At 35.4% G+C, this 11,295-nt stretch overlaps 4 protein-coding genes across 5 annotated transcripts; all 4 read left to right on the top strand.

The window, feature by feature from the left end:
* The first annotated feature begins 161 nt into the window (after positions 1-161).
* LOC124411430 lies at positions 162-1,416 on the top strand. Its single transcript, XM_046890528.1, has 2 exons — positions 162-523; positions 699-1,416. Exons 1-2 carry the CDS (start codon positions 333-335, stop codon positions 1,414-1,416), a joined length of 909 nt encoding a protein of 302 aa, XP_046746484.1. The 5' UTR covers positions 162-332.
* A 783-nt stretch (positions 1,417-2,199) lies between these two features.
* On the top strand, positions 2,200-5,331 carry LOC124411645 (antichymotrypsin-2-like). Of its 2 annotated transcripts, XM_046890890.1 has the most exons (8): positions 2,200-2,216; positions 2,700-2,792; positions 2,991-3,173; positions 3,366-3,576; positions 3,781-3,995; positions 4,079-4,258; positions 4,587-4,722; positions 4,982-5,331. In XM_046890890.1, exons 2-8 carry the CDS (start codon positions 2,709-2,711, stop codon positions 5,137-5,139), a joined length of 1,167 nt encoding a protein of 388 aa, XP_046746846.1. In that variant the 5' UTR covers positions 2,200-2,216; positions 2,700-2,708; the 3' UTR covers positions 5,140-5,331. The 2 variants fall into 2 exon arrangements, with proteins under 2 accessions (XP_046746846.1, XP_046746845.1); XM_046890889.1 differs by lacking the exon at positions 2,200-2,216 and having other exon boundaries at positions 2,607-2,792.
* Positions 5,332-6,570: 1,239 nt separating this feature from the next.
* Positions 6,571-8,246, top strand: LOC124411644. Its single transcript, XM_046890887.1, has 2 exons — positions 6,571-7,149; positions 7,375-8,246. Exons 1-2 carry the CDS (start codon positions 6,671-6,673, stop codon positions 8,171-8,173), a joined length of 1,278 nt encoding a protein of 425 aa, XP_046746843.1. The 5' UTR covers positions 6,571-6,670; the 3' UTR covers positions 8,174-8,246.
* A 1,502-nt stretch (positions 8,247-9,748) lies between these two features.
* LOC124411643 lies at positions 9,749-11,288 on the top strand. The gene is made up of 2 exons (XM_046890886.1): positions 9,749-10,266; positions 10,481-11,288. The coding sequence occupies exons 1-2, from the start codon at positions 9,764-9,766 to the stop codon at positions 11,286-11,288; spliced, it is 1,311 nt and encodes a 436-aa protein (XP_046746842.1). The 5' UTR covers positions 9,749-9,763.
* The last annotated feature ends 7 nt before the right edge of the window (positions 11,289-11,295 follow it).

Below are 11,295 nucleotides of genomic sequence, written 5' to 3' on the forward strand. Positions count from 1 at the left end.
GACAGACGTAAAAAAAGTAAAAACTGCCGCATCGAACTTTTGGAATCCCTGGAAAACATCCGATCTGATGTTCACAATTGTTGAGAAAAAAAAATATATAATCTTAGAAGAAAGAGGATTATTTCTCTGTATCGTAAAGATGAGACTCGGTGTCAGCTAAAAATTTTTACCTGGAATCGAGAGTCTGGCTCATCAAAATGACACGGTGTATCAGCTACTACTCAGCAATGGGAGCTTCAAGTGCAGTGTATCATTCTACCGTTGTATTTCCTAGGTGAAGTTACGTTACGTGAAAACTCTGAATAATCTAATACGCTAGACGACGAATCAATATGACTTCGCCGATATCAAATATCATTGTAATTCTCCTTATTGCGGCGAATCCTTGCCTCCTTTGGCCCCTGACCAAAAATGATATTTCGGAATCATTATCGAACCTGAAGCAACTCCTCGAAGAATTCGAAGCGAAGAACATCACATTGACATCAAGAAACCGACTTGACGGCAAGTATAATATTTTGTTTATTCAACTCTTCGATCAACTTTTCGTGAATTTACTGAACATCCTTTCGTTCTATACAAGACCGTGAAACTATGTTAATAAATTTTGAGAGAATATTAGAGAAATTAAAAGTATAACATACACATTAATGATCGATATTTTAATTGATCGTACCACGTTTTCTCTTCAATCCAGAAACAAGATCGACCAACGATGGTCAGTCGATCCGACTAGACGAGGGTCGTCAGAAAAAGAAACTAGAACAGTTCAGTCAGAAAAATCTGGGAAATAATCAGCACGATGTTTCTAACCTGGAGTATTTACTGTGGCAGCAATATCAGCGTGAAAATTATCGGCGACCTCGCCCGTTTACAACGGCCTTAAAATCAGCGACGATTTTGAAAAACCCCGTAAAAATGCTGCCCAGTCAAGAAACCGCGCAGATTGACCCAATTTACGTTGTACAGAACAATAAACCAAGCGCAGCCGATAACTTTATGGCTAATGGCGAAAGAACAACGACGGAATATCCGTTAGATGATAACAATAACGTCGTGATTGACCTCTTGCACGATAATCAACAACCGACTGCAGTTACAGGGTCGAGTACAATCAACAGCCTGGAACTTTTCCAGACAAATATTTTCTTCTCCAATCCAATTTTCGCCGCGTATTTGGCCGGATTTTCGGGGTTCTTCAAAAGCTTCGAAGTTCCCTACTTCGACAAGGATTGCTCGATGTTAGTTAAAACTTTGCCTATTTTTCTAGTGAATAATTTCTTCGGCGCATTGATCAAGATCGGTAAATTGCAACTGACCAATAGTTTTATGGTACCGTTTATCGCCTTGAGTGTGATTAATTTCATTGTGTCTTTTTTATTCCTGGAAGAATACTGTCCACCTGCCTTGAGATAATGATCAAGATGTTGAAAGTCTTTGACGAATATTCCGGTGATAAAGATTATCGAAAGTTTTAGTTTGTTTTATAGAAAAAAAAAACGATATTTTGTTCCAGTTTAATTTTACGCTCTAGATGGATCAGAGCTTTTCTCTTGATGTATTATCTAAATTAGGCCTGATCCTGCAATGTTTTTGAAATGGAAAAGCCTCCTTCACATTAATGCGATTCTCTCAATTTTTCAAATCAAGAAATTTTCTATTCGTCATACCTGCGGACTGAAAAAATAAATTCTTGAATTTGGACTATTCATGACTTAATATAATTTCAAAAATATCACGTACACAACGTGCCTCGTTGCGTAATTGTAAATGGAATACCTATTTTCATGGGTATTGAATAGCAGAGGAGTGTTGAAATGTTATGACGAAGACGAATACGTAAGTCGAAGAGTGGGAAACTGTTTTACATAAGCTACAAGAGTGTAATTCGTTGTTGGCGCATAAAAAACTGTTATAACGACTCTAATAAACCTGTGTTAACTCCAAACCATCATTATTACGTTGTCCAAAGTTTAGTGTTACAATTATTGAATTTCCCGAGAAACCGGCGACCCTTGCGGTCACTTGTCAATAGATATATTTGTCTAAGAAGATATTTCGCAACCGGAGTTTGAACCTTCCAAGGAATCATCGACACCCTCGAGATATTCGTTTCGCCGCATATATTTGTAAAAAAAAAGGTAATTTCACCGCACCTTGAATTCGTATCGAGCACGGAGACAAACCCAAAGTCACGATTCTGTCAAATCACGATTGTAAGTTTATTTAAAGAATGACGTCTGTCAACTTGACAACCGTCAATTATAGTTCAGCGGGCTTGCCCGTACATAGCTTGCCTCACTGAGCAGCACGATTCTAACCTAAAAACTTAGAGCGGATCGAACCTAACCTGAAAATTATTGATGTTTGAAAAAGAGAGATAAAGCGTGTCGCGTAGGTTGGCCGATGATCAACCAAACGAACAAAACAGATTTTGATTACAATGCCAATGCTAAGTTTTATGGCTTCAAGTCTTTTATTGACTATTAGCAGCGTGATTATAACCTGAAAACTTGGAGCAAACCGGGCTGACCTAACCTGAAAATTGTTGGTAATCAAAACAACAGAAACAGGCCGCACGGGAAGACCAATGATCGATCATAATTATAAGATACACTTTTATGACAATGCTAATGCTCGGTTTCATTGCTTCAACCCTTTTATTTATCAACTGTATCTGTAATGTAATGTCTTCGCAGTTCGTTGAGATGGCATCTGACAAGGAGGACCAAGAGAATGTATTTTACCAGATGTCCAAATCGAACGATAAATTTACCGCTAAATTTTATGCGGTAAGTTGATATTCTTGTACACAATTTGTTCAGCTTTGTAAATTTTGTGGAATAATAATCGAACTTTGAATGCAGAATCTTGTTAAAGAATAGTGTGAATCGGTGCGTTCTAAAATTGAAATAAAAATGACGACTGATGTTCAGTTTTCAAACAGCTAGAAATTCATCAAGTTTTAAACAAGTTTATCAATATTTCAGAACGTCGCACCCAAAGTTGGAGGAAATACTGTTTGTTCTCCGCTAAGCGCTCACATGATTCTATCTTTATTGGCGTACGGAACACGAGGAAAAACTGAAGAGGAATTGAGAAGCGCTCTTTATCTACTCGGCGATGACTCTCTGACCCAGAATGGATTCAAGTCCCTTTCACAATCGTTGAATGTAATTCTTCCGTGACTCCTTAATATTTGAAAGATAAAACAAAAAAAAAAAACATTAAATCCATAAAGTACTATTGATCACAATTCATTATTCAAATATTCTTCACCACAAATACTAATTGCACACTTTCTTGCCTAAAATTTTCTAAGTTTAGTATACGATGTTAATATTTTTTATTATTTTTCTTTCCAGAATGTTACAGGGCTCGAAATCAGTTTGGCAAACACAATTTATATTCAGGAGGGTATAACACTGATACCAGAATTTTTGTCCATGAGTTCGGAATACTTCGATTCGGATACACCGAGGGTTGATTTCAAGAACAGCGTGGAGTCCACTCGACAGATAAATTCTTGGGTTAAAAATCAAACAAACAACAGAATCAAGAACTTATTGTCTCCAGGTAATTTGATGCGGTTGCTCGATTCCAGTAAAGAATTGGCCGGTGTTACAGAACTGAAATCAATTCGAAAATATTCGACTCTTTCCTTTGAAATTTCAATATTCAAGAGTTATCATGCATCGAATTGATGACAAAAACTCAATTCTTCGTACACTTAAGTTTAAAAACTTTGAACATGTATATAAAAATCGCATTTTCCATCAGATGCAGTGAATGAATGGACTAAAATAATAATGATAAACGCTGTGTACTTCAAAGGGAACTGGGAGCAAAAATTTGACACCGAATATACAGAGAATAGACCATTTTATATAACGAAAGATACTAAAAGACACATTCCCACAATGTATAGAAAGTCCGATTATGCTTACGCAGAGTTAGAAGAATTGAATGCCAGAGCGATTCAACTTCCATACTCAGTGAGTCTTCGATGCTAAAAGCCCGCCACTTGGACTGCATAATGACCACAGATTTTTTTATATTGACATCATATTTCTTTCAGAACAAAGATTTCAGTATGCTCATTATACTGCCGAACGAAATTGACGAACTACAGAATTTGGAAGAAAATTTCAATCCAGGAACTATAGCAAGTACTAATTGGAGATCTCGCAAAGTAGAGTTATACTTACCTAAGTTCAAAGTTGAATCCACGATAAATCTTGAAGAAATTCTACAAGAGGTGAGTCCGTAGTTGATTGGTACAATAATTCAAGTCTCGGCAATAAGCCTTTGGCCAAAACAATTTGTTATAACTTTTTCTTGTTATTTCTGATCTATCGTTGTCACATTCTATTACTGATTGACAAAGAATTAAACATAGCGATCAAGGTGATGAAACATTTTCAAAATTTTATTGCCAAAATTTTCAAAGCTAATGACTCCAAAACACCGGAATGACTCCCAGAATTTCTTCCTACATATGTTTTATTTTCGTGCCACTGAAAATCACATCGATCATCGTATCGAAAATCATATCAATAACAAAATTTTATTGCTTATCATTTCAGATGGGGATAAAGCAGATGTTTACCGATTTTGCAGACTTGAGTGGGATTTCGCAAAGCCCATTAAAGGTTGGCCAGGTCATTCAGAAAGCATTTATTGAAGTCAACGAGGAAGGATCTGAAGCTGCCGCAGCTACCGGTACGTTCTTTACAGTAATTGCCAATCAATCTGGAATGGATTCGAGTCTCAAATTTCAAAATTGCTATAAAAATCAGAATGCAACTTTTTTTTGATATAGTCATCTATTTTATTTTTATTTTTTTCTTTATGCCTGTATTTCGATTTTCATTTTTATACACACGTTTAATTTGGAATTTAGTAACATTTTTAGAAAACTTGGGTCTCAACACTTGTCCAAGTGAAATTATTGACATATACAATATTTTTTATTCTACAGCCGTTAGAGTAGTATGCAAGAGAAGCGTGACTCGGCCGGAAATCTTCGATGTCAACAGACCATTCATGTTCGCTATCAATCATAAGCCGAGTAGAATTCCGATATTCGTTGGCAGTGTCAGAGATTTACAGACGCTTCCCAACAGAGAAGAATTGTAACAAAATTCACTGTATCTCAAAGCGACAACAACACGCTAATTGGAATGTTGGGCTTTTATGTTGAATAATGCTGGCCTTCAAGTAAATGTACTATCTAATTACAAGTTCTACCGCCTTTTATAGTATTTTATGTATATCTATTCACTGTAAATATCGTTACGTTTGAATTTAACAAATTATATCTCGAATTTCCAAAGGATCAACGAAACTCCACTGATCTTTAATCAGTATTTACATTTAAACGTCTGACACTGTATTTGTTTAATTTCAAGAATTGCGTTGCTGTATTTGGGACTTTCCATCCATTATGGCCCATGCTTGAACTTGAGTCAAGATCAAACGTGGGTGATAACAAATGAAAAGCCCCATTTGTAATTAGTTTTATAGAACTTGCGCAAAAACATTCCATAGCACATTCCAAACTCCTACAATTGCTTCGATAGCTTGTTCCCTTTTATTTGTATTGTTATGTGATGTAATCATTTTCACTTTCGAATTTAAATCTATATGAGTAATTTAATAATGAATAATTACAAAACATTTCTGTATCAAAATAATGCAATCGACATCTCTGCGCTATGTACACGCTATTATTAATATTATTGAGATTGATGATATTATTATTTTTATTGTTGTAGTTATTATTATTACCATTATTATTATGATCTCGAAAAAATATTCAAATATATTAATTGACCATGTGAATGTGTGTGAGAAGGATAAAGTTTCTTGAAATAAATGACACTCGATGTTTTAATGGCGTGTTGTGTGATCCCCAGAATTTAAACGGATAAAATTTGAACAAGTATTCACACAAATTACTTTTATCATTAAGTTTTGAAACGAAGTTAAAACCAAATTAAATTTTGTGTTTTTTTTTAAACGAATCCGCCCTGCAATTGCAATATGCAATAAGTTAATTCGAGGTAAAGAAGAAATTATTATGATTCTTGCGTGTTAAACTGAATGAATACTGGTTCATCTTCGAAATTAGGAATATTCTAAAAACTTGGCTAACCCAATGACAATTGAATGTAACACGTGTCGTAGAAAGAGAACGGATGTCTAAAAAATGTATTTTTTCACCTGTCTAAACAGTGACTCATGGTATAAGTAAACTCGGCAAAATATTAACAATATTATTGCTTGCATTAGCCTTTTAGAATATCATTGACGAATTCACTCTGAATAAGCAACCGAAATACCAACAGCGGAGGTTCTATTGATTATATAATCCAGTGTTTGTTCGCCGATCGTAATTAACAAACATTATTGCAGTTGTTTTGTAATTCTTGCGGCCGAGATACTCAAGGTTAACAAAATACAGTAAGAAATGTCTCATCTCTTATCAGGAAACACATTTGATCTCCTATCAGGATACACAGTTGAATATGTAATGTTGTTTTCTTAATAGCGGAAAGGGATTCAGCAGGTATGGACACCGTATATTTGCGGATATTTAAATACAAAGTAGCAGATCTAAAGCGTTACTTTGTCAGTCAAACGTCAGGTATCGAACAACGATAATATCATGGAAGAATACATTCGCGTTGAAGTTGTACCAGAAATATTAAAGTACTATAAAAAAACTGATAGCAAACTTGACAAATACGAGCTGCGATCTCTGCAAGGAGAGATAAATAATTTCAACTCAAGTTTGTATGATTTGAATTTAAGTATTTCGGGAAATGATTATTCTTTTGTGCTCAAAACTATATTAGATGACTTGGAAAGACAAAAGCTATCCGAGAATCGCATACTATTCACCAACGAAGCTCACCTTTACAATGTCGTGGTTCCAATATTCAAGAAACTGCTGTTTCAAAAAAATTTTAAGTTCGTACCAGACGTTCCTTACGCTGTAATCAAAGACGTGAGATCAAAAGAGAAACTGAACCCCCTAGATGGTATCATCGTCGTGGAAAATTTGGTGAAAGAAGGATACAAGGTGGTGCCGGGGAAAAATCTGGATATGGAACATTGTGTCGTTGCAGTGGAACAATTGGGAAGGTATGAAATTGAATCTTTAATATTTAATTGGAGTAAAACTGCGGAAAGAAATTCTCAAATTGAATTTTCATAAAAATATCTACAATTTTCCGCAGACTTGGCAAAACAATCCCCTTTGTTTTACAATGAATAGTTTCATAGCGCATAATTCAGTAGCATAGCATTTATTGTTATCGATTTCAAACAGGACGGAATTTAAAAAAAATTTGATCCCACTTTTCACAGATGGCACGCATTGTCTTTAGCCATTAAAGAGCTAAATTCGGAACAATTTCATCAAGAAGTATTAACTGGACTTGAAGAATGTACCTGGAGCAGGAAAGCAGGTGTCCAAGTCCGCGAAACGATAACCATATGTATGAAAAGACTTTTCAAGTATGCAAATTATCCAACAAATTCAAAGACTTACGAAGCAATGAAAACACTGGAGAAGGAAAACGAGAATCTTTTACAATATGTAGAGAAGCTCATTATGAGTAGCAGAAAGTCAAAATTGAGCGTTTTGTGCCACGGTGATTACACTCAAAATAATCTACTTTTCAAGTATGATAAAAATGGAACACCGATAAGCGTAATTCCAGTTGATTACCAGCAGACACGTTTCGCATCACCAGCTTTCGACTTGTCACACTTTATTTATCTGAATACCAGTCACGAAATACGAGAAAAATATTTCCTCGACTTGATGAAAAAGTATCACGCATCTTTAGTGTCAACGATGAGCGAAATTCTGACACACAACAAACTGTCCACCGATATATCCACTGTACTCCCATCGCTGGATTCTATTTTAGAAGATTATCGCCAGTACGGTGCCTACGGCTTGATTTATGGACTATTTTTTGTCCCATGGAGGATGGGAACCGAAGAGGAATTTGCCAACATAAACAAGGCTGGGCAAACGGGCAACAGAATGGGTGCAGAATTTTCAAACGCTGTATGGGCTATTGGAGGTGAAGCTGGGACAAATGCGGTGCTTGAAATTTTCGACACGGCCGTGGCATTGCATAGAGTGAACATATAACGGATTCACAGGGCAGAAAAAGTCCAGTTGCTGGCATTCTAACAACAGAAGAAACAGAATATTCTGTGCTATGAAATTTGTAACGCACCTTTCTCTATTTTAATTTCAGAATATTGTATATGATTTCGAAAATAAAAGAAATTTTAAGTTTTAAGAGGTTTAATGAGTTCTCACTTCACTTGTATCGGTAACCATTTCAAATCTATGTTTACAGAGTGCTGTATTTACTATCAAGCACTACATTATATTGGTTGATCTACGAATCTTCGGCCAGGTGCTTATAAAGTCGCGTTTTACACCTCAAACACGCAGCGAGCCAAAACTCCTATCCCGCTCAAGCGATTGGCATGAATCTTAGGCAATTGATGCCTTAATTTGGCAATGCAGGAGCAACTTTTGACTTTTTGAAAATCCTGAAAAAAAATTTACAGGTCAAAATTGGGAAAATTTTCACAGTTGCACCAAAAGGATTCAACTATCCGGTATGATGCCAATCGGCACTCATGAAACACACTCTTTGAGTCCAGTCCGATAAGACTTGATGGTAAAATGACAAAATGGCAGATGATCTGATTTTCGATTACGAAGAACATCGACATCTCATTTTGAGGACATTTTTTACCGACATTACATGAATGTTGCGAAAATTTCAAATTTGATTGAATACGGTCAAAAAACTCTATTCGAGAGTTTTTGGGGCCGCTGATTGGATTCGCCATACTGAATTTTCAAAATCTAATTTCAGATTCGTAATCAGCAACCCCAAAAAATTTATAATTTATGTAAACCATGTATATGTGTAGAGAGGTAACTTTCTCGAAAATGAATTATTCCTTCCTTCCTTCCTTCCTTCAATTTTCACGATATTTTTCAATCAATTTGTTTCTAACAATAATAATTTACATTATATCGCAATAATTAGTCTCGAGTATTAAACACTTATTAGTAAATTATCGAAAATAACAAAAAAACCGCAAAGAAATATGTTGTATAGTTCTCTAAATATACGAAAAATGGATATAAAATAAGTGGAAAAAATACTCTCCAATATAACGCAAAGGATTAAGAAAAAAGCGATCGAAATTCACATTATTTTCTTCAATTTAAAATTCATGGTACGTTTGAAAAAATAAAAACGAGTCATTTTTCACTTAGTTGTCAAAAGAGATATTTTTTCAGGTATATTTACATCGAATACTTTGTATCTCGTAGAAAAATATTTTCAATAAGATCGTTTACTTTCTCAACACTCTGGTCAAATGTGAACCAAGAACTTTTGCAAGGTTTGCAAGTTCATCGGTTATGTTACTATTTATCTATACAATATGCAACTTATATCTGATTCACAAGAACAGCCCTAGTAATTATTACGATTCAAAGAACTTTGTTTCAAACGCACAAAGAACCGGCTGATTTCACCTGACTTGCCTCGTCTCCTCACCTGAAATAACAATGGATACAGTTGGCTCATAATTGTTCCATAAACATCATTATGTGACGACAAGTGTTCCAAACGAGATCGAAAGACGTGTCGATGATTTAGCTTACAATAAGCTCTTTCAGAGTGCGTAGTGTTAAACTGAGAGTATCATGGAAGAATACATTCGCGTCGCAGTAGTGCCAGAAATTTTTACATACTATGAAAAGACCGATTATAAACTTGTCAACTTTGAGTTGCTGCCATTGGAATCGGATGTACACGGTTTCTCCGCAAATTTACTTGATTTAAACTTGAGTATCCTGGTCGAAAAAGATGGAATTTTGACTGAAGAAATTTACTCCCTGATCGTAAAATGTATGAAAGACGATCCCATAAGGCAAAAATACATGGAGAGTTGGATTCAATTTTCCAATGAAACTCATCTTTACCGTACCATCTGTCCAATATTCAAGAAACTGATTGACCATGGAAATTTCAAGTTATTCCCAGATTGTCCTTACGCTGTGTTGAAAAACGTTAAGTCGAAAGAAAGTATGGATCCAGCGGATGGTATCGTGATTCTTGAGAATCTGACAAAAGAAGGGTATAAATTAACGCAGCAAAAATTTCTTGATCTCGAACACTGTGTAAGTGCGATAGAACACTTGGGAAGGTGAGAAAAAAAAAACGTTATACAACTCATTTTCTAAAGTAAAACAAATTAAGAAACCCTGTAAGTATGGCATTACTCGATCGAATTATATTACATTAATGTAACGCTGTTTACTTGATCGGTGAACGGTAAGACAAAGATTACTGTAAATACTGATCGTTGGATATTTTATGTAATGTACAATATTTAAAAAGTTCAATCTCATTTATTGCAGATGGCACGCACTGTCTTTGATTAGTAAAGAGCTGAACCCGGAAGAATTTAATAACCAAATACTGCCTGGACTAAAAGAATGTACCTGGACTGAAAAATCAGGTTCCATAGTTCGTAAACTTATTGCCGAGTGTATAAAAGAACGACTTTTCAACAATGCAAAATATGAAGAAAATTCGCAAACCTACAAGGCAATGAAAATACTGGAAAGAAACATAGAGAATATCGCAGAGGACATAGAATCACTTATAGCGAAAAGCAGGACATCCAAATTGAGTGTCGTATGTCACGGTGATTACTTTCGAAATAACATTCTCTTCAAGTACGATGAAAATGAAAGACCAGTGAGCGCAATTGCGATTGACTATCAGTATCTACGTTTTGGATCGCTAGCTCTCGACTTGTCACATTTCATTTACATGAATGCGGATAGAGAAATACGCGAACATTCTTTCACGGAACTGATAAAGAAGTATCATGCCTCTTTGGTATCAACTATGAAAGAAGTTTTGATATCGGAAACAAAAAGAAACAACTCCAATCCGAAGTCTTTGGTATTGCCATCGCTGGATTCAATTTTAGAAGAATTTCACCAATTCGGTGTCTTTGGTTTGATTCATGGACTTTTTTTTTTACCATACGCAATGGTTACTGAAAAAGAAATACAACAGTTACTTAAGATTTCTCAGAACATGGAAAGCAGTGAATTTCGTAATGCCATGTATTCTATCGGAGGTGACGCCAGCACAAATGCGATAATTCAAATGTTCGATACAGCTGTTAAACTGGATCAAGTTATTATAGAATGAAATATAA

Source organism: Diprion similis, chromosome 10, assembly GCF_021155765.1.
Source record: "Diprion similis isolate iyDipSimi1 chromosome 10, iyDipSimi1.1, whole genome shotgun sequence".
NCBI lineage: Eukaryota > Metazoa > Arthropoda > Insecta > Hymenoptera > Diprionidae > Diprion > Diprion similis.